We start from the raw sequence: 22,294 nt of genomic DNA on the forward strand, positions 1-22,294 counted from the left end.
AGGTGAATTAAGAGGGGAAAATGGATAATGGATGCTAATTATAAGAAACTAAAGTAGCAGATACAGAACTCTGCTTTCAGATTGTCTTGGAATTTCAGTCTCCTGCTTGGGTGGGGATAGTTTTTTTTTGTTCTCAGAAAACTGCATTTCCTTTATCTTTAAAATAATGACTGCACTTCCTATATACTTCTTATGTTCTCATGTTTTAAACTTTAACAAATACTTGCTACCTTAGACCACTAGGTTTATATCTTGCTGGGTACTAAACAGCTTTCCATACCTGATCATAAATAATACCAGTGTCAGACATCTCAACAGGCAAACTAAAAACATACTTAGAATAACCTGAGACAGGAAACTTCTCCCCTATTTCTTGGTATATAAACCTTTTACTCTGGTTCTACTCAATTCTCCAATATAACAAGATTCATAATGAGAATTCAACAAGTACAAGTGCTATTTCAACTTCTAGTTTGTTATTTGATAATTATGAATTGATCATTCAGTTAGACAAACAGCATAAAAATGGATATAAAGCCAATAAGTAAAAACAATGCTGGTCATCTCCCACACCAGGAGAGGGGGGCGGAGGGAGAGAGAGACAGATACTGAGCAAAAGGAATCAATAGTAAGTGGAAGCAAATTCATAAAGAATGATGTCTTCGAGGCAGGCCCAAGTCAAAAAAAAAAAAAAAAAAAAACAATGGTACCAATTGCTAGAGAACACTTGTAGTGAATCAGGCTTAGATAAGCTAGCAGGAGCTTTATGCAGGTCTTCACCCTCTTGGTAGGGGATTTTAACTCCTTTACTGGTTATCAGATTATCAGGAGGGTTGGCAGAAGTTAAGAGAAACTAAAACTCCCAAACAATGCAAACTACTTATCTGGCTTTGTATATTTGTATCTTTAGCTTATCCCAAATTATTTGCACTTCAAACTTTGGAAGGAGACTGTCCTGAGATTTTATCCCTCTTCTTCCCATCCCGATGTCTTCTCTCCAAGATACTCATATATTGACATCATCTCAGCTCTATGTCAATTTAATTATAAAAATTGCACTCTAGCTGATCTGGATAAAGTGAAACCTACACATTAATTAGGCTGATGGTCAGAAAGTCACAACTGAATGGAGGGAGGAAAGTGGAATTTAAGTCGTGATAGCACCAAAACCACAAAATACCAGAAATGTTAGAAACCAGGGCTTTCTTATTAAAAATGCAGCCTAACCTTTGATGGAAGAGAAGGCTGACACAAGTAAATAAAGCAAGTTTATCCTACTATTTATATTTTTATCATACATAAATTTTTAATTTTGTAATTTATAAAAAAAATTATAATTTTTTGCCTCTACACTAGATAAGTGTTATAAATAAGCATAAAAGGAGCCTGCGGTTGTAGCTCAGTGGTAGAGCACTTGCCTAGCATGTGTGAGGCACTGGGTTTGATCCTCAGCACCACATAAATATAAATAAATAAAATAAAGGTACTGCCGTCTACAACTAAAAGTCTTTTAAAAATAAGCATAAAAGATAAATATAAAGCATCTAATATCTCTATTTTTATTTAGGGGTGGGGGTGGAAACAAGGAGAAAAAGGAAATACTAAAATGTTTCCTAAGACAGAAAATTTCTTTCTTTCTTTTTGTTGTTGTTGTTATTGTTGGTACTGGGGATTTAATCCAGGAATACTTTACCACTGAGGTATATCTCCAGCTCTTTTATTTATTTATTTATTTTAAAATTTTGAGACAGGGTCTTGCTGAGTTGCTCAGGGCCTCATTAATTTGCTAAGGCTGGTCTTGAACTTGTGATCCTCCTACCTCCACCTACTGAGTCACTGGGATTAAAGGCCTGGGTTACTACACCCAGCTTGACAGCAGCATGCTTGCAGGAAGTATATGGAGTACTGGAAAAACCTTGACCTGTCTAGACTTGCCTTTGCACAGGTCCTCTCAGAGAAGTTATTCAAGTATGAATCTCAGTCTCTTAATCTATAAAATGGGGTAGATACCTGCTGTGAAGTCATAGTCGGCAATGGGAGTGAGAACATAACCACTCCTCATTTCTTTCCCTAATTACTGGTTTCCAGCCTTGAGCACCGCATGGAATGACTGGAAACAGACCAGCCAATATTAAAGGGGAAAACAGCAAGAAAACAAAACTGAAACCCACCGTCTGTTGTGCAAGATCCTTCTGGGGCCGGTTTTTGTGAATAGGGAATTGGTGGGCTGTTGGAATCAGACATTTCTTCATCATCTTCGTCATCTTCCATTTCATTAACGGTTAAATTGTTAGAAAAATCTAGAGTGCCATTTTGTGTGTAGCGGTGTACCAAATCTTTATCCAAATCCTCTACCTTGGGCTTGACATCTGAGAAACAAAGCAATCAGTGACTTTTTAATAAAAAGATGCTTATGGAAAAATAATCAGAAGAAAAATTCATAGTTCTGAAAGATAATGTCTGAGGAGAGGGAGACTAGCATTTTCTAATATTTAGCCAATTGATTTCAGAGCTCCCATGATTTGGAATCCCCACTTCTTTTTAAAGGAGCCTAGAAATGTCTACGATTAAGGAACTTACCTGCAGATGAGAAAGGATGCTGCTCAGGGTCCAAGTACAGCTGGGAAAAAATGGGACGTGGTACCACGTTACTACATCGGAGCGAGGCTTCTATGGAGTTGTGGAGAGCTTCCTCAAATCGAGCAGATTTCAGTTGCCCAGCATATGAATTCCCCATGATCTACACACAGCCAGCCCAAAGAAAAAGTGGGAGAAAGGAGAAAATTGATATAATTAGAGGTTATATGTCTACAAAGTACAAGTATTGTTATAAACTATATTCATAGCTCTTATAAAGACGTGAACCATATAAAATACATTTTTGTTAAAACAACTTGTATAAGTTATTTGTTATGTCACCTGTACTTTGGATCTTTACAGTCTAAACACATTTCAAAAAGCCTATTTATTTGTTTATTTATTGGTACCAAGGATTGAACTCAGGGACACTCGAGACGACAACCAAATCACATCCCCAGCCCTGTTTTGCATTTTATTTAGAGACAGAGACTCACTGAGTTGCTTAGCACCTCACTTTTGCTGAGGCTGGCTTTGAACCTATGATTCTCCTGCCTCAGCCTTCCAAGCCTCTGGGATTATAGGCGTGTGCCACCATGCCTGGCAAACAAAACAAAACAAAAACCTTTAAGTGATCTTGCATCTAAGAATTAAACAGTAATAAATGTTTTAGGTCAAAGCTCTGCAACCAGTAAATCAAAATTGATCTGTCAATCACAAAACCCAACCTGGTTAACAATGGGACCACACTTCCTCTTTACAATTGGTGGACTGCTATAACCCCATACCAATCCTGTCAGTTATTTCAGAGTAAATATCTAATTACAACTCTCTACTAAGACCTGTTACTCTGAAGAAGAAGAAAAAAATAAAAGACTTTCTTCTAGGAAAAAAAAAGGAGAAAGCTTTATGATAATATATTTAATTAGGAAATTTCTGAAAGTAAAAATTGAGCCTTTAAACTCAAAGAACTCCATTAAGTAATGCTAGAATTTGTTTGAAAAACACAGTTTCTTCTGAAGTACAATCATTTTGGGGACCCTTCATGAATGTATATAATAAGTTTTGAAGCCATGACTTACATTTCTCATCACTAACATTTGTGTAGGACTCACTAGCTATAAAAGTTTTCATGTATAATAATAACTACTATAATTGGCTAGACCAATGATTCCCAAATGGTTTGAGGGCCCCAAGATACTGTAAGAGGTCCATGAAGTAAAAACTATTTCAAACTATCACTAGAATATTATTTGTCTTTTTCACTCTCAGACTTTCATATATGCACAGTGGAATTTTCCAGAATCTACATGATGTGTGATACTGCAACAAATTTAATGCAGAGCAAATAGGTTACTCTTCTCACTAAATTTTCTCTGGAGGAAAAAAAATCCTTATTTTTCATAAAACGTTTATTTTAATATATAGTGGGTTGTTTATTATAATTTTAAACATTAATAAATATTTATAAAAAATTTTAGTTTTAATTTATAATACATATAAACTATAAAAACAAAAACTTGATGGGGTCCTCAATTTTTATGAGTATAAAGGGGCTCTGAGACTCAAAGTTTGAGAACTATTGGGCTAGACAGTATACTAAGCCCTTTGTAAAAATCATTTTATTTAATCCTCAAAATTCTCAAGTAGGTACAACTTGTTTCCACTTCACAACTTAAAAACAACAACAATAAAAAAAACAAGAAAGCTGAAGCTTGGAGAAGCTAAATTCCCTGCCCACTATCACTCAGTTAGTAAGGCCAGGAGCCACATGATGGCCAAGCCTGCGCTCCTACGATATAGGCTAAACTTGGCAGATCCCATTTCAAGACACGTAATTCTCAGAATATCTTAGCTCTTCTTCTCCCATCAAGGAGGAGAACTGATGTTAAACCTCATCTGGAATGCCAACTTAGAGTGCCTCCTTAGAGGGAGTCCCTGGAGGACTTGGTCCAGAAGAAGCCTACTCACCAGGCAAAGAAGCCATGATCCAGTGTGCCAGCTTAGAGCAGAGAAGGGGTGATGCATAACCCCACTCTTAGGTTTCCCAGACCTATACATAAAAATCCCATAGGAGATTCTTGTACCTCTGAATTGCCTTAACATAGCAAAGAAGGCTTCTTCCTTTGTTAGCAGTGAGTAGTATACAGTGATTTCCATCAGAGTGGCTGGATTTGTGAAAGTTTTATGAGAGATTCCTACAATTTGGAAAAAGCCAGGCTTTCTCATAACAGGTTATAAAAAGCCTAGGGCTAGGTGTGGTGGTGCATGCCTGTAATCCCAGCAACTCAGGAGGCTGAGGCAGGAGGATTCCAAGTTCAAGACCAGCCTTATCAACTTTGCAACTCAATGAGATCCTGTCTCAAAAAATAAAAGGGGTTGGAGGTGTGGCTCATGGTAAAGCATCCCTGGGTTCAATCTCAGTACCAAAACAAGTTGAGTATATATACTAAATCAAATTAAAAATGGCAAATGGGTTGGGTGCAGTGGCACACACCTGTAATTTCAGAGGCTCAGGAGGCTGACTCAGGAGGATCGAAAGTTCAAAGCCAGTCTCAGCAAGCTAGCAAGGCCCTAACCAACTTAGTGAGATCCCATCTCAAAATAAAAACAAAAGGGCTGGGGGATGTGGCTCAGTGGCTAAGCGCCCCTGGGTTCAATCTCTGGTATCAAAAACAAACAAATAAATAAATAAATGTAAACAGAAGAAAATCTACAAAGTGTGTCCTACGAAATTTTCCATGAAACACCAACTTTATGGCTAAGCTCTTAAGATTCCCCACTTGTAAAAGTATAAACTTTTAAAATTTCTGAAGTTCAAAAGCAATGTGTTTTTCAACAGCACCACATATGATCAAAACAGGGTGGTTTCTGAAAAAGAAATATGCTGTGCCACCAGTTTATCTAAGTCAAAATCCAACAGCCACTTTACCTTTCTTCTTTGCTAAAAGCGGGCTGGGGAGAAGGGGAACTACCAGAAACTATCACATTAACCAAGGGATTTCTTATCCACGAACAATGGAATAACTTCAAAGGTGGACCTTTAGCCTTTCTCCAGAGCACAAATGCCTGGAAATCTTGCTTCTTCTTAATCTATTATCAGCCCAACAAGTTATCTTCCTTGCATTACTGAATATCTTGATAACCTACACTCTCTGAGAGATCTTTTTACTTTAATAAAGAAGTTCCCAACTATAAGTGAAGAAGTATATAATCTCAATCCCTTTCCCTCATAGTTTAAGGAGTAACATGACAGATACACATATGCATGTATATAGTACAAATAAATATTGCTTTGAATATTAAATTGACATAAAAATGGATAATGGAGTTTCACAGAAGATATACATAATCCTTACAGGAGCATTAGATATATTCAGATGAAGACCAGGGGAAGTATCAATTCCCTGCTCAGACTTGGTATAGTAAAATAAAGTAGATGTCTTTATTTCAAATAAAAATACAACTGGGTAGTTTATTCTCTTTACTTTTTCCCTTCCGAAACAAAGGTGATTGTATTAAAGTAAATTATTTCTAAATTCATTCCATAAATTTCATTTATTAATAAGTATACTATGAAAAAAAATCTATATTTGTTTTAGATTTCATGTTTACAACTGGGTATTTTAAAAATGATAATGATAATAATAATGTAAAAAGATTACGGAACTGACCCCAGACTTCTCTTGTACTGAGTATAGAATTCTTCCCTTGACAACTCACGGCTATCCCAAGAACGATGGAGTTCAAAGGAAGCCTTTTTAGATTAATATATTCTAAATATTATATGCCATAATATTTAAAGTCACTGAAATTATTGGCATTAGCCACTTAGTCTACCAACCCTTCTTTCCTCTGAATCTCAAAGAAGCCATGATGCCTCAGACCTGACTGAAGGCTAGTGTGAATAAAAGACTTCAAACAGAAGATGGAAAAATGTTTTTCAGAATTAGTCATTATATCAAATTGCACCTAGAAAGCAGACTTGTGATTTCCATTATATGCTTATTTTATGTATCTGACTAATATCAAGTTTATGAGACTATATTACATTGTTTCCCAAATTTTCATTCTTGATTGTAAAATTATAAAAGGACAAACATTATTAAATGTTTTGTTTTGGCATAACAGACCTCTGAGATACTAACAGATACTCTTGTAATATTAAGGAAATGTCTAAGGAAAAATAAACAAGATAGGTTCTTTCTGTACCACTGATTAATTGCTCGAAATGAAGATGCGACCAACTATAAACCACCATGATATTGTGATGGGGGGCCTTTCTGTTCTTGTCTTTTCCCTTTTTCCACAGAAGGAAATACTGAGGAAAAGGGATGGAAGTAAAGAGGTAGCGTTTCTGGTGGCTTCAGGAAGGTGCACTGGAAAAGTGAAAAGAAGAATAGCTTGGGAAACAGGTGCCTGCTAATGCTTCCATGGCCTCTCAATTTTTCTTTTTTTTAGTATTTATTTTTTAGTTTTAGGTGGATACAATGTTTTTATTTTATTTTTATGTGGTGCTGAGGATCGAACCCAGTGCCTCACACATGCCAGGCGAGCTGAGCCATATCCCCAGCCCTCAATTTTTCTTTTCTTTTGAAAATGGAAAGGAAAAGCAATGCACTACCAATAACTAATGGGTCATGTCAGAACACATGGGAGTCCAGATAAAGAGCTCCCCTGGGTCAAAGATTAGAGAAACTGAATATAACAGATAACACATGCAATTGGCCAAAATATATTTAAGATATAAAAACTCAAGGACTAATTTTGCTACTCAAGGAGAAAAAGGAAGAGCTCTTTTGGGAACAGAAACAAAACAAAAAAGCACCTAATTAATTGAGCACAACTAGGGGAGAAAAAAAAAGGAGGAGAGCATTTACCTTGCTCTTTCTATACTTCAAATTAACCATTATGGTTAGCAGAGAGTAATCACTTTTTAGTGAAGAATTCCAGCTGATAGAGATGCAAAGAATGACACAAGTATAAAATGACCACTTTGCAACCCCCTAGTGAAAAATTCATGCATGCAATGCTAATAAGTTAAACTATTAGGTAAAATGTTGATGTAGAACTCAATAATGGAAAGATCAGGCTATCACCTCTTAAACCCACTGATCAAACAGCATTACTACAAGTGAGGCAGTGAGAAACCGTGGCCTCCCCAAAGGGAAGGTATGAGGCACACACAGTCCCTAGGAAGTATTCAAACTAGTCAAAACTTTAGAGCAACTTCTGATTACAGGATCAAGGAACAAGTTAAATGAAACCATAAGACAACAAGCACATTTAAAATGAGGGACAGGTCTGTAGAGCAAATGACCTGGTTTCCACAACAAGCAGGGTCATCCAGTTTTTAAATAGTAGAACTAAGATTCAAAAACCTCCTAAGTCCATGTTTTTCCCACAAAACATGTTGGAAGCAGAAAAAAAAAAAAAGGTGAAAGTAAAGGTGGTACAGTCTATTTGTGTGTGTGTGTGTGTGTGTGTGTGTGTGCACTCGCTCGCGCAGTTATTTTTGGTTAAACACATAGGCTCTGGAGTCAGAGGACCATAATTCAAATCTCGTCCCATCATTCCCTGCGGGATACTGGGTGAGTTACTTAATCCCTCAGTTGTAAAGTGGGGATTTGACTACCAATCTCATAGGTTCCTATAAGTACACATGAAAATATGTATCTATAAAATTTTTAGAATAGTGACTAGCACAGAATAAGTAAATATACAGGAAATGTTAGTAGTAAAAGTAATTTTCTGCTTGTTTAGCATTATGCTACATTAAGAATACTGAGAGGTGCCCTTTTCCTTGAATGCCTTGGTCACTACAAGAGATTTTAGAACATTCTTCACAACAAATGACCATCAACATAAAAGTCCTAAAAGCTGCTATTTAGTACTATGTAAAATTCATCTATTAAGAAATTTACAGCTAGGCACAACGGCACACACCTGTAATCCCAGCGCACACCTGTAATCCCAGCGCTCAGGAGGCTGAGGCAAGAGGATCAAGAATTCGAAGCCAGCCTGAGCAATGGCAAGGTGCTAAGCAACTCAGGGAGACCTGTCTCTAAATAAATACAAAATGGGGTTGGGAATGTGGCTCAGTGGCTGAGTTCAAACCCCAGTATCAAAAAAAAAAATTTACAATCATATATACAAGTCATGGAGTAATCTTTGACACCAAGAGCAGTGCTGGGCAATAAAATTTTCTGAGATGGAAATGTTATCTATCTGCATTGTCCAATATATGGCAGCCACAAGCCACACATGTCACTAGAGTGTGGCTAGACTGTTTGAGGAACTAAATTTTCAATTTTATTTAACTGTAATTAATTTAAATGATCCCATGTGGCAGGTAGTTATCATATTGGACAGTGCAACTCCATGAATATACAATGCCTAGGAAAACTAAGATTTAAGTTTTAAGAGGTCTGGCTGTATTACTGGTGATATGACCTTGAATGAGTCACTTAACCTTGCAAGCTTAGTTTTTTTCATCTGTAAGATGAGCATATAGAATGGATTATTATTACTCCTTATAACAAAATCATTTCACTTCATGTAAGAAAATAATTTGCTATTGCATCACTGATTGCATGTTGTTTCTTTATTAATAATGTTCATTGAGTAGGGGCGGGGGTACCGCTCAGTGGTAGAGCACATGCTTAGCCTATAGGAGGCTTTAGATTCAATTCTCAGACCTCCTAACCAAATGCAGTAGTGAGAGTGATAACATGTGACTCCTGGACAAATAAAGCAAATATAAGTCTTGCCAAGTTCTCATTAACTCTATAATGTAAAATTATAAGCAAATGCTCATTCACAGTTTTCTCTCTTTTGTGCTTTCTTAGTATCTCATTTACTTATTGTTTAGTTTTTGGTGCTGGAGATTGAACCTGGGGACTTGCCCATACTAAGCACTTCCTCCACCAATTAACACCCCTAACCTCATTTGTTTATTTAATTTGACATTTATCACTCAATTATTTATACTGTAGGACTTAGTATTTGTCTAACTCCCTCATTAGATTGTGAATTTGGGGGGGATATTTTGCTTACAACAAAATATTGGTTTTAAATCGAACCAAGTGAGGTAGCACATACTCATAATACCAGCTACTTACCAGGCTGAGGCATGAGAATCAAAAATTCAAGGCCAGCATGGGCAACTTAATAAAGCCATCTCAAAATAAAACTATTTTTTAAAAGGGCTGGGAGTGTAGATTAGTGGTACAGCACTTGTTAGAGGCCTGGGTTCAATCCCTAGGACTGCTAAAGGTGGGAGGGGAAGGAATTGAGTTTGTAAAAAAATGAATAGATGGAGCTTTTGTATCTTATCCAATTATACATTAAAGAGGTCTAAAGAGATACAATCTTTTCCCAAGCACGTTCCAAAAAAAGCACAAAGCTAACCATGCATTCAAAACCAAAGTGTTTTATTTCACTTCTATTCACCCTCCTTGCTGGAATCTTTAGAAAATGCAAACAGATTAAAAGATAATTTTTCAACTTCTTTTAATAGTTCTGTACATTTAAATTGGGACGAATCCATTTCGATAGCTTCTGAAGCCAAAAATACTTTATATACTGAAATCAAAACCCAGCCCTAGTAACTTAATTCTAAAATTTGCCATTTTTAGTAATACTTCCTGATACACAATGTGTTATTGTAGAAATAATTACTGCAATATGCCAACTAATTTCATAACAACTATTGAAAACTGTCGTAATTACAAGATGAAATGCAATGCTATTTTTCCCTTTATAACAAAGAGTTACATGTTACTACTGGAAATCTTTACTTTCTTCCTTGAAATGCCAGAAATTCTTCTGTAAAATAAACACATCTTGTCAAGACTCTCTGGAACTAGTATAATTACCAGAGGCAATCCCTGTGTAAGATCAAAGAAGCAAAACAATAATAGGCAACGTGTGACCTCTACCATGTCACCAGAGACCAATTTTTCAACAGGGAAAAGAGTCAATAATCCAGAACAGAAAACATTAAATAACGAGAAATGCTTCCAAAGTGTGGCTCACCACATCCATCAAGGCAGCCACAGAGAGAATTTAGTCTCTATGGTTTCAGAGAACAAACTTCTGGGGATTTATCACAACAATCATTAAAATCTGCATAAAACACCAGAGGCAAAAACTAATTTCTCAAATGCAGAGTGCAATTTCAAAAGATACTACTACAATAATTTTCTGAATTTCAACTGATATTTTAGTGGAAAAGGCATAGAAAACCATACATTTTTCCCATAACACACCTAATTTCTCTATCCACATGCAATTTTCCCATGATTGTTTGAAAAGTGGCTAGTATTAACCAGATAAGCATAATTAGTAGTAATGCTTCAACCACTTTTACAGGGTTTTTTTGGGTTTGTACTGTGTTTGCTTTTGGTGGATCGCTAAATCCGAAACAGTCCCATTTGTAATGCACTTGGATGACTAAGAGTGCTGGGCTGGGGTTGTTGTAGCTCAGTGGCAGAGCGCTTGCCTCACTTGTGGAAGGCATTGGGTTCGATCCTCAGAACCACATACAAATAAAATAAAGGTGTTGTGTTCATCTACAACTAAAAAATATATATATTTAAAAAGAAGAATTATAAGAGTGCAAAGAGGGATAAGTTCAGGAATGACAATCAGTAATGACAGTAAAAGAGAAGTACATTTAAAATTGACTTTTAAAAAGCACTGCACATCCAATTGTGCTTTAGAATCGCAAAATTCACCAATTTTTCTAGGGTACTACTGCCCCACAGCTATCTTCTTTCAAACCAGATGAGTTGGGAGCCTTACAAATTGTATCTAAATTGTTTAACTTGTGAAACACACGATCTGCTGTAATTTAAAAGAAAAAGCACTGGAAATTCAAAGCAACTATGAACAGTATTTTCTTATCAGGATTGGTTCCTAGTACCCCCTTCATCTTTCCATTCTGTCTTCTGCCTGTCTGTCCATCTTTTTATCTTATTAACATTGCTAATTGTATTTGTCAGTTTTGCCACAATTTCAATGCTACTTAAAACAGCTTTGGGTTTTCTCTAGGCAATTATCAGTCACTACACTTAGGTTTCTAAATTAGTTGTTGAAAGGTGCTTTAATCTTGAGAAAATAACACACAGTGTGCTAAGCTTCACATTTATGTGTATGTTCCTTTCATGGAAGTATTTATTTTAAAAGAATTGAAAACAATCACATACATTATTAATAGATACATTAATTGTAACTGTGATATTAATTTATAAATTAGAAAATGTTTAACAAAGCCTATATAGTATGCTCTTCATCATTTTATCTTTTTTCTATACTATACATTTTGGCATATATACTTTCTATATATGTATATATACATATATTTAATGTATAAATTGTATATCAAAATATTGCCAAATCCCTCCATTAGTCTCCTTTCACTACTCATTTGCCAGGTGGCTAATACCTTTCAAAGCTATTCACAATCATATAAGTGGTCTCCTGAGGTCATGGGCTGTGACAAACAGAACTTTCACAACTTGTAGATTTTTCCCCCCTTCTCTATTTCCTTCCAAAGAGAAAAATTCTGTTATTATATTGCTTTTTACTTCCCATGGTGCTGAGATTGAACTCAGGGCCTCCCATATGCTGCTGGGCGAGTGCTCTACCACTGAGCTCCATCCCCAGCCCTATCGTACTTTACTTATTCGCTATTCTTGACTCTGACATTGATTTTCTTCTACAAAATGTATGAGAAACACATTTAGTGAGAAACACAGCTTAAGGTTAGTCATCCACTGATACCCCCCATATATCAATTATCCACAAATGAATTTAAAAATTCATAATCCATAAGGTGGGGGGTAGGTAGTTCAGTGGTAGAGCACTTTCCTAGCATGGGTTCAATCCCCAGAACCACTGAAGAAAAATAAAAAAAGATCTGTAAGCCAGAAACATTACACTTCGTGTGCCATTTATTTCCTTTATAAATTAAATTCAAAAATACCTTTTTAGAGAGTTAACACATTTTGAAATTTTTAAGGTTTAATAATACATTGTGTATGGGTAAGATCAAAAGTAGGTAGAATTATTTTTAAATTAGTGTAAACTCATTTGTTACTCTCACCCCCCACTTTCTGCTCCTAGGAAAGAAAAAAGTGATATTTCAACAGTGCAGAATTCTTCACTGAGACCAAAACATTAAAATGATAAATATTTTGGAAAGTAAAGTACACTTCAAACCCACACTGTTCTTTCGGTCCTATATTGACTCTTACAGTCATTGCCAACATTTGGTAAAGATTATCCTTCCATTAGATAAAAGTGAGCATTCCTTAGATAAATCAGGAGTTTTTGCCATGAGACTCATAAAACCTTTTCACAACACAGATTTTCAAGAGAATCCTTTAAGGTTTTAGGAGGCTGCTCCTTTTACTAAGTAACAAAATACACCCCATGGTGTCTCACTGACCCCACTCAGCTGTCCTTTGACCTCCTCAATTGTTGGAGCCTAACTCCAGGGCCCACAGAATTTGCCTCCCATATCAAAAAGGCTAATGTTGCTTCCTCCCAGCACCTGGTGAAACAAAATGCAACAGTTCTCTCCTCTCTCTTGCCTCCTCCTTTCCCTCTCTGACCATTTTCCAGATGTTCCAGACCCAAATGTTAAGCTAACACTAGGTTTCAGTATCTTCGTGGTCACCATGAAGGAACAAACAGGGACCAGGCTGAAGTGGCAATGACCCTCTTGTTCTTTCTGGCCTCAAAAGGATACAGCAGGTCATAAAAGAGGAAAAGATCTTTGGCCTCTCTTGGAAATGCCAGGCTATTTAAGCACATTGTAACTTCCAAAAGGAGAGACACAGTCTTGGATTATGTCCCTTAAGATAGAGAAGAGTTACCTAAAAGAATAACCCTGAATTCTCAGTCCCAAGCAAGTTTTTGATTTTTGTTGATGTAGAAGGAGGGAAAAAAAGAAAAAAAAAGCAGTGTCACTTTTTTCCTTTGCTAAACTAAAAGTCTTATGTAATTCCATATACATCATAATTAGAAAATATACAGATATTTCTCCTTCCTAAATTCCAGTAAAAAATTCTTACAGAATCTTGATAACATACATCTCAGGATAGTGTTATATGAGACAGATATTAAGTATATGTAGTTACTAGGAAGTTTGGGTTTTTCTGTAGAAGCCCAATCTAGAAATTTCTCATTAGAAAATTTGAAATATAAAATCACAACAAAGGGGAAATCAAAAGCTGAATTCTTATTTTCTTAGTTTAGGTATACATGAAATATAGAGGTTGTTGTAGGGGGAAAAACATGGCTACGTTTTGTTGTGGGAGTAGAAAGGCAGAGGAGGAGAAAGGCAAACACAGTGGGTGGGGGGAGTAGCAGTTCATAGAAATATCTGCTTAACCAGTTTAAGGACCAAACACATTAGCTTTATTTAAATTCTAAATATTCCTTCCTAAAACAAATTTGATCTTGAAAAATTGATGGGACATAATTAAGTGTACAATACCTTGGTTTGTTTATTAACATTTTTGAATCATGTTCATGATTAAGTTGGACAGTCAACACTTCCAGGGAGCTTGTTGCCTAGAATATAACTTGCTTAGGGCTTTTTTTAACCTGCAAAAATATAAAAACAAAATATATATGTACATATACATACAAACAGTTAATTTCCAAATGCTTTATATTCTATAATTATCTATAATTCCACAAAAATAACAATTAGAAATGAATAAGTATCAAAGTCTTATACAACTCCATATACATCACAACTGGCAAATTTACAGATATTCCTTCTTCCTAAATACTCACCAAATAATCCCTCCTGATTATATGTACTTGAAAATATTTTCTGTTGTTTGTAAGATTCTGCCCCCCACTGAACATAAGTTGAATAAGTCTATCTATTTTGTATTTTTGACAAACATTACCATAATTGTAGAATGCCCACAGAATATTTTTATTTTAGGAATGAAATTAGTATAAGGCAATTTTCTTATTCTAAGGCGTTTTGAGTGTTTTATAATCCCTGACATCTGGTCAAAATTAATCTACTCAACTGTCAAAAATGTGAAAACATGGGCTGGGGCTGGGGCTCAGTGGTAGAGCGCTCGCCTAGCATGCATGAGGCACTGGGTTCGATCCTCAGCACCACCTAAAAATAAAATAAAGATATTGTGTCCACCTAAAACTAAAAAATAAATTTAAAAAAGTGAAACATAACATCAATAGAAATTATTTTTCTTTTTGTAATTAATGGTTTAATTTCCAAGAAGAAAGTCTGCAAGAAGAAAAAGACCTACTGTTTCCTACTCTCTTGAGCATTGTTCTTAGAAGATGTTAATTATAATTACATATAGTTGGTTGAAAACTAGTGTGCCTATTATTCTCTTCACTAAATAGATTATGGTCCATATAAACTATTGCATGGAAAATTTGGAAATATAAGAATGAAGTGAAATAAAACTATCTCATTGATTTTTATGTATATTTTAGAAGTATTTCTAGTCCTTTGTTTCTGTGTCTAAAAAGAAAACAAAAGATTTTTTAAGAATGTACTAATTTTAATGTGAATATTTATAGCACTAAAATATTTAAAGAACTGTTCCCTTATGTTTTCTAAAGAAATGGTATTTGTTTTACTTTCTGATACGCCAACTTGAGAGAAAAGAACCACTAAAAATTCTGGATTAAAAACCTTTATCTTACCTCTCTTACTGTCAGAAGGATGTCTTCACGCAAAAGAATGATTAAAAATGCAGAACCTAGATTTTCAAATTCACATACTTCCCACCCACACACAAGTAGACATCTTTTTTGAGTCAGGAGGAGCCTTGCTACCTACAGGCGAACCCAATATTACCCCATATGGTCAACAAGGTCAAACTGCATTACTGCTAGTGAAAACTATATGACTCCACAAGGACCTTAATGGTTTTTTTTTAAAGGTCAGTAATCCAATTCCAATAGCTTTGGAGTCTAAAATTGCTAATTTTTGGCCACGTGCTGCACACTTCACCTGCAAGTAATGACATTTTTGTATTTTCTTCTAATTACACTCAAAGCTAAGACCTTTGGCCCTCGGCCACAGACCCCTATTCAGGCTGCACACATTCTCTTAAACGACCTGATCCTTTGTTGTCACTCTTACTCTTTCATCTATTATTTACACCCATAGAGAAGGAAGATACTCTACCATTTGTATAGCTTAAAGCTTCTAATCATCTTAATTTCTTTGCCTTTCAACCTATGGTCTTTTTCATGGACAATGCCAAAAGTTTGACAAAATCATTTTTTTTCCCAATTACATAGTCCTCTTTCCCCTTTTTTTATGTCCCAACTAACATCCTTTTCTGTTCCTTGTCATACACAGAAGGGACTTTGTATCAGCCAGGATTTACAAATTTTGACCTTCACCAACAAAATGAATGCAACACAAATCTCCAATTTGTTCTGATCAATAACACTTATATTTCTTTCTTTGATCAAAGAGTCCATTAAGTGAAATCAGAGGTTACTTGAAATAATTTAAAATCTGGCTCCTGCCTCCTTTAAGCATAAGCATAGAATTTTCAGGATTCCCTTACAAAAATAACAAAAGTCATTCAGAAAAGAGCAAAGATTTTAGTGAAATGACCAAAACTTTTCAAACATATTACTATCTACAATTATTGTTGTTTGCAACGCAGAAAATAAAACAAAAAAACCTAAAAGTTCAATTTTAATCTAATTTTAAAATATTTTCAAAGACTACTAACCCTTCACACAGCAAAATCTTCATACAAAACATTCTCTATTATTATTGTTATTTCCCAACACTTTTCCCAGACTTAAAAAAAAAAAATCCGAACACATTTTACAAATCTGAAGTACAGAATCGTTTACCATGATGCAGATGTCCTCCTCAGATCACGATAGCCACCAAAAGATTCTGACTCCCAAGATGTTTATAAAATGACATCTGATCCATCTTTGCTCTCTTCCTCTATTGCTCAGCTTACTCTTGATTTCTAACAGTGTTTCCTTGTTGTCTGTCCTCTCTGCAGACCCTGAAACCCCTTGTCTTTTCTTATTTTCACCATTTGCTTCAACCAGCAGTTCACTGGAGACCCATCCATCTTGTAATGCCTAAAGTGACAGATGCTCTCAGGAACGACCACACTGCTGAGTGAACAAAAGATAACATCACCTCCAGGAACTCCAGAGAGAAATACAACTGCAACCTTAAGACAGGAGCTGACTTGACAGACATTGGACCATAAACCTCTTCTAAGCGAGAAAGAAAACAATTGCCACACACACAAAAAAAATCTGACACAATCAAAGGCAGAAAAGAGTGATTATTTGTGGATTGCCTTTTCACTCTGTAACTCACTTTCCCCCCCCTCAATGCTTTTATATTGGGGCAATTCACTTGCCAAGAGACAAGAAAAGTTCTTGGGAAAAGAAGCCTCTCTTAAGTATCTCTTCTTTTATTCAACAATATCCAAAGTGAAATTCATTCACATGTGTTTCAGGAAATCTAAGACTTGGATTCGGCATTCTTAAACCTGACCCTTCTCGTTTGCATAAAGCAATATCTGGACTTAGAAATGCTGACTCAATGCTACTGCTATGAAAGACACATGCATGCTTTGCAAATTAAAAACACATTAGAAATTAAAAAGCAATGTGTGGCACAATGTCAACAATATGTGCAGCTCATTAAAAAAACAAAAACAAAAAAACTCACTATTCACCATTCATTCATCAGACAACCTCCAACTTGGGTTAAAAAGACAGTTAACAAGAGGATTCTGGGAAGGACAGATCTCTCTTCTAACAAAGGGAAGGTCATATGAACATCTCCCAGTCACAAACTAATGACAGGGAAGCTGTAGATGCAGGGGACTCTGCCTCATGCCATCTAGGGCTTTGGGTTTTGTTGTTTACAGCATCTTATTTAAAATTATCATATAGCAGTAGAAAATAAATAGAACTCTAATATTTAGATATTGAAAAGAAAAAAATTCTGTAGAACACAAAAGCAAAAACCAAGCTGGAGGTCAATTAAAAACACTGTGTGATCAATGTCAATTATGGAGATTAACAATCTTTTTTTTTTTTTTTACAATAGACATCGAGTGACACAGAAGAAAAGCTCTGTTGCAGGGAAATATGTTATCATTCTTTAAAAGGACACACAATGCAAATATATATGTATGTTATATTCCAAGAGCCGAAATGCTCAAGAAAAGTTCCATCAATAATATTTCTAAGAAGAAATATGAACATTTACGGTGGCACTTGTTTAGTAAAAATATTTTAATTTTTCTTTAAAAGTTTTTCCTTGGAATCAATGACTTCTTCCACCCATCCCCCCCCCTTTAAAAATATATACATATATGTAAAATTTAAAAGACATTTTATCTACTAATTATTTGGGGTGGGTAAAATAAAATTTTCCAACTTGATAAGTCAGCATATCTCTTATTTAAACATTTTTATGTCTCTCCTAGTTCCTCCAACACTTCAGTGTATCTCTACAAATAACACAGTACAATATTTCACAATCTCATAATTTTCCAGTTTTTAAAATTCGCATTTATTTTGTACACATAGAATGTATATGAAAAATAAAATGATGTGTACAATTATATAACTCAATGGAAAAGGTTAACCTTATAGAATGTTCATTTCTTTAAAAAAGAAAATTGTTCTTGATATGGCCTTGATCTTTAACTAGAAGACTTCGTTTGAACACAAAAACCTAAAATAATGGGTCAAAACTTGATTTCAAAAGTATCACATTTTTCAACATTCTCAAACTTTGGCATTAATACCAAGAGAGAGACATGACCTTGAAATGACAGCTCCATTGCAGAAGGCTCAAAAAAAAAAACAATTAAATTATTTACTTTTAAACACAATAGGATCAATATGCATGCAGGAAAAGTATACCCCTGTGGAAAGTTCTTATTGCCTGACTGATCAAAAACAAAACAAAACTTTTCTTTTTTAAGGGCCCTTTCCAGATCACAGTCAGTGCCAGAAATCCACACAGGAAAAAAATCCATCAAAATGAAGCCCTAAAAGGGTTTACCCTTCACCATCCTATTTGCACTTCAAAACCCTGTTAGTCCTTCAGTTAAACCCTAGGGCTGAACCATTTCAATAATAAGAGAGGTGGCCAGCAGTGATTTATCTCCCATTTGGCTTCTGGACAGAGCTATAATGTCTAGGAAGCTTCCCTTCCCTGACTTAAACCCTCCCCCACGCCTCTACCTTGCGTTGTGCAGCCTGGGATCTGCAATACCTTACAATTAGAATCAAGAACTGTCTGTAACTCAAGATTTGGGCACATTTTCTTGGCAATAATTTCACAAAATAGAATGTTTCTAAGTAATCTGAGCATCACAAATATCAGGTTAAACTGTAGGTTCTTTTTTGTTATAAGTTGAGGCAGAAAAGAAACTTCATAATTGTAGCTTCTGTCTTCTCACATATGTTAATTGTTATCAGAACTTTTTAAACTTTTCCCCGTTTACACCTTGATATCCTTTGTTTGAACCACATTAGCCAACTTCCTGCAGTGTGACATTCATCTAAATTTAAAACCTTGCTTGCATTGTAAAATGTTTTATCAAATCCAAAAAAAGTAGAGTTTTCACAGGTCACAGACTCCTGGGTCAAAAAGACCTAAAAATCAGTTATCAGACCACTAAGATTCAACTGATTTATTCTACCCTTGTTATCAAATATGTACTATAACTGTCACCCCTACATACACTTCTCCTCTAGTCAAACACTCGCTGTTCGCTGTTAGCAGTTATTTAAATTAGGTCCCATAAGTTATCAAATGTGAAATATAGTGAAGTTATTTCTTAAAAATAGAGGATATTTTGTTACTAGGTGTTACTTGTCTATTTCATAATTATGTTCACTTGCTTCCTAGGGAAGAGTACAAAAAGTGCATGCATTCTTTTTCCTACCTGTTCATTTTTTCTGTTTGATTTAAATGAGAGGACTTAATTTTTCTAATTGATTCTGATAAGTTTCATCTAAATGCCATATTAAAAACCTGACCAAATGATTCCTATAGTGATCACAATAGTACAACTTGAAGATTTTCAAGCTATTTCACTAATTTATGAATTTAGAGACTCCAAAGATAAGTGTATTTCATTTACTCCTAATAGCAGTTAACAAAATCTTAAGGATAAGACTGATAATCTTAAGTATATGACTGATAATTAAAAATATAAAAAGTGCAAATTTTAGTCAATTGACCATAAAAATCATTTATGTTTTTCAAGTCATTTATCAATTAAAAACTACATTTCATTCATTAAAAAATTCATTCTTATACCTCATGAGCAAATATTTTTCATTTTCAGAAATTTAAATACCACAAACTCTAGAATAACCAATCCTTTTAGCAAATGACTATTACATGCTACCAGATCGATGACTTATATTTGGGATGACATAAAAATTCAAACTATATAAATTAAACTAGGAAAAATAAGCAAATAAAAACCTAAGGGACATGAATTTTTATATTACTGAAGTGAACTTTGGCTTTAATAACATTGAGAAAAATAAATTTCTTAACCTACTGCAGGAATTTAAAAAAAAAAGCTTTCCTCAGAGAATCAACAAAAGTAATTGATCCATCACAGAGGAAATATTCAATCTTCATTAAATATTTACTCAGTGCAATAGACTGGTGGTTGCTATTTAGACCCCTCAAAGAAGAAATAGTTCCTGTGTGGTTGGAATCATGTCTTGGGAGAACTGAATGGAGATGAGACAGGTCCTCAAGTCATGACACTACGAAATGACAGAAAACTGGAGACATGTTATGAAATGTATATTACTACTTTGAAATCTGATACCAAGGAAAGTGATACCTAAGGGAATATTAACATTAACAAGATTTGACTGGGTATGCAATTTGATTTCCTATTAATGTAGCACAATAAAATTTTCACATTTAAGATGTATAGTTGCCAACTCTGATACTCAACCATTGCCTCTCTTTTCTGGGTCTGTTTGCTGATCCATAAAATGAGAAGGGAATTAAAAGTAATACACTTCTAGATTGAAAACAATATGTTGGTCTCTGCAGATAATATGATCTTATATGTGGAAAAACCTAAGACTTCACCAAAAATATTTTACAATAGATTCAGCAAAATTGATATAAAGACTACAAAACTGACACTAAAAAATCAGTAATTCAGTATCATTTATTTCTACACATTAATAATACAGTATCAAAAAGAAATGAATAAATCATCCCACATATATTAGCAACAAAATAAAATGAGATATTTAGGAATAAATTGAACCAAGGAAATGAAAGATCTGCACATTATGAACAACAATTAATAAAACTGACTCAAATAAATAAAGACATACAATGTTCATGAATTGGAACAATTAATATTGTCAAAGTGCCTATATTACTCAAAGTAATCTATAGAACCAATACAATCCCTATCAAAATTCCAATGATATCCTTCACAGAAGTAGAAAAACCAATCCTATAATTTGCATGGAGCCACAAGAGATCCTGAATAGCCAAATTAATCTTCTGCAAAAAAACAAAAAAGTTTGGAGGTGTTAGAAATACCTGACTTCAAAATTGACTGCAAAGCTGTAATAATCCAAACAGCATGGTACTGACATAAAAACAAACACACTGATATAAAAATAAGCCAATTGAACTAAATAGAGAGCTCAGAAATGAATCTATGGGGCTGGAGTTGTAGCTCAGTGGTAGAGTGCTTGCCTAACGTGTGAGGCACTGGGTTTGATTCTCAGGACCACATGTAAATAAATAAACTAAAGGCCCATTGAAAACTTTAAAAAAATCTTTAAAAAAAAGAAATAAATTTATACATTTACCACCAATTGATTTTCAACAAAGATTCCAAGAATACACAATGAAGAAAGGACAGTTTCTTCAATAAATAGTTCTGGGAAAATTGGATATCCCCATGCAACCAATAAAAATAACACGAAATTAGACTTTTATTTCACATCATATACAAAAATCAACTCAAAATGGGTTAAAAACTCAAGTGTATGATCTGAAACTGTGAAACTACTAGAAGAAAACATAGAGGAAAAGTTCCCAGACAATGGTCTGGGCAACAGTTTTTTTGGATATGACTCCAAAAGCATAGGTAACAAAAGCAGATGTTGGCAAATGGAATTATATCAAACTAAAAAGCCTTTGCACAGCAAATAAACCAATCAAGAGAGTGAAGATACAACCTATAGAATGGGAAAATATTTGTTAAACCATACTTCTTTAATTTTTGGTACCAAGAATTGAACTCAGGGACACTCGACCACTGAGCCACATCCCCAGTCCTATTTTTTATTTTATTTAGAGACAGGGTCTCACTGAGTTGCTTAGCACCTTTCTGTTGCTGAGGCTGGCTTTGAACTCACGATCTTCCTGACTCAGCCTTTGGGATTACAAGTGTGTGCCACTGTGTCCAGCAAACCATACATTTAATGAGGAATTAACTCAAAATATATGAGGATCTGAAAAAAAAGAAAGAAAAAATAGCAAGAAAACAATTTGACTAAAAAATGGGCAAAGAAATTGAATAGATATTTCTTAAAAGAAGACATACAAATGACCAACAGGTATGTGAAATGCTCAATATCAATCACTAATCACCAAGGAAATGCAAATTAAAACCACAATGAGATACCACCT

The 22,294-nt window shown here is 34.8% G+C and overlaps 1 protein-coding gene across 6 annotated transcripts in view; it reads right to left on the bottom strand.

The window, feature by feature from the left end:
• Window positions 1-22,294, bottom strand: part of Greb1l (GREB1 like retinoic acid receptor coactivator) — a 254,326-nt gene that overhangs the window by 115,639 nt on the left and 116,393 nt on the right. For all 6 annotated transcript variants that reach the window (XM_071602867.1, XM_071602868.1, XM_027942911.2 and 3 more), the window contains exons 3-5: window positions 14,084-14,193; window positions 2,581-2,740; window positions 2,172-2,369 (exon numbers count right to left, since the gene is read on the bottom strand). In XM_071602867.1, the coding sequence (XP_071458968.1) occupies window positions 2,172-2,369; window positions 2,581-2,737 (355 nt within the window). In that variant the 5' untranslated portion in view covers window positions 2,738-2,740; window positions 14,084-14,193. The remainder of the gene's footprint in view (window positions 1-2,171; window positions 2,370-2,580; window positions 2,741-14,083; window positions 14,194-22,294) is intronic.

This window comes from Marmota flaviventris, chromosome 16 (genome assembly GCF_047511675.1).
Source record: "Marmota flaviventris isolate mMarFla1 chromosome 16, mMarFla1.hap1, whole genome shotgun sequence".
In the NCBI taxonomy this organism is placed as follows: domain Eukaryota; kingdom Metazoa; phylum Chordata; class Mammalia; order Rodentia; family Sciuridae; genus Marmota; species Marmota flaviventris.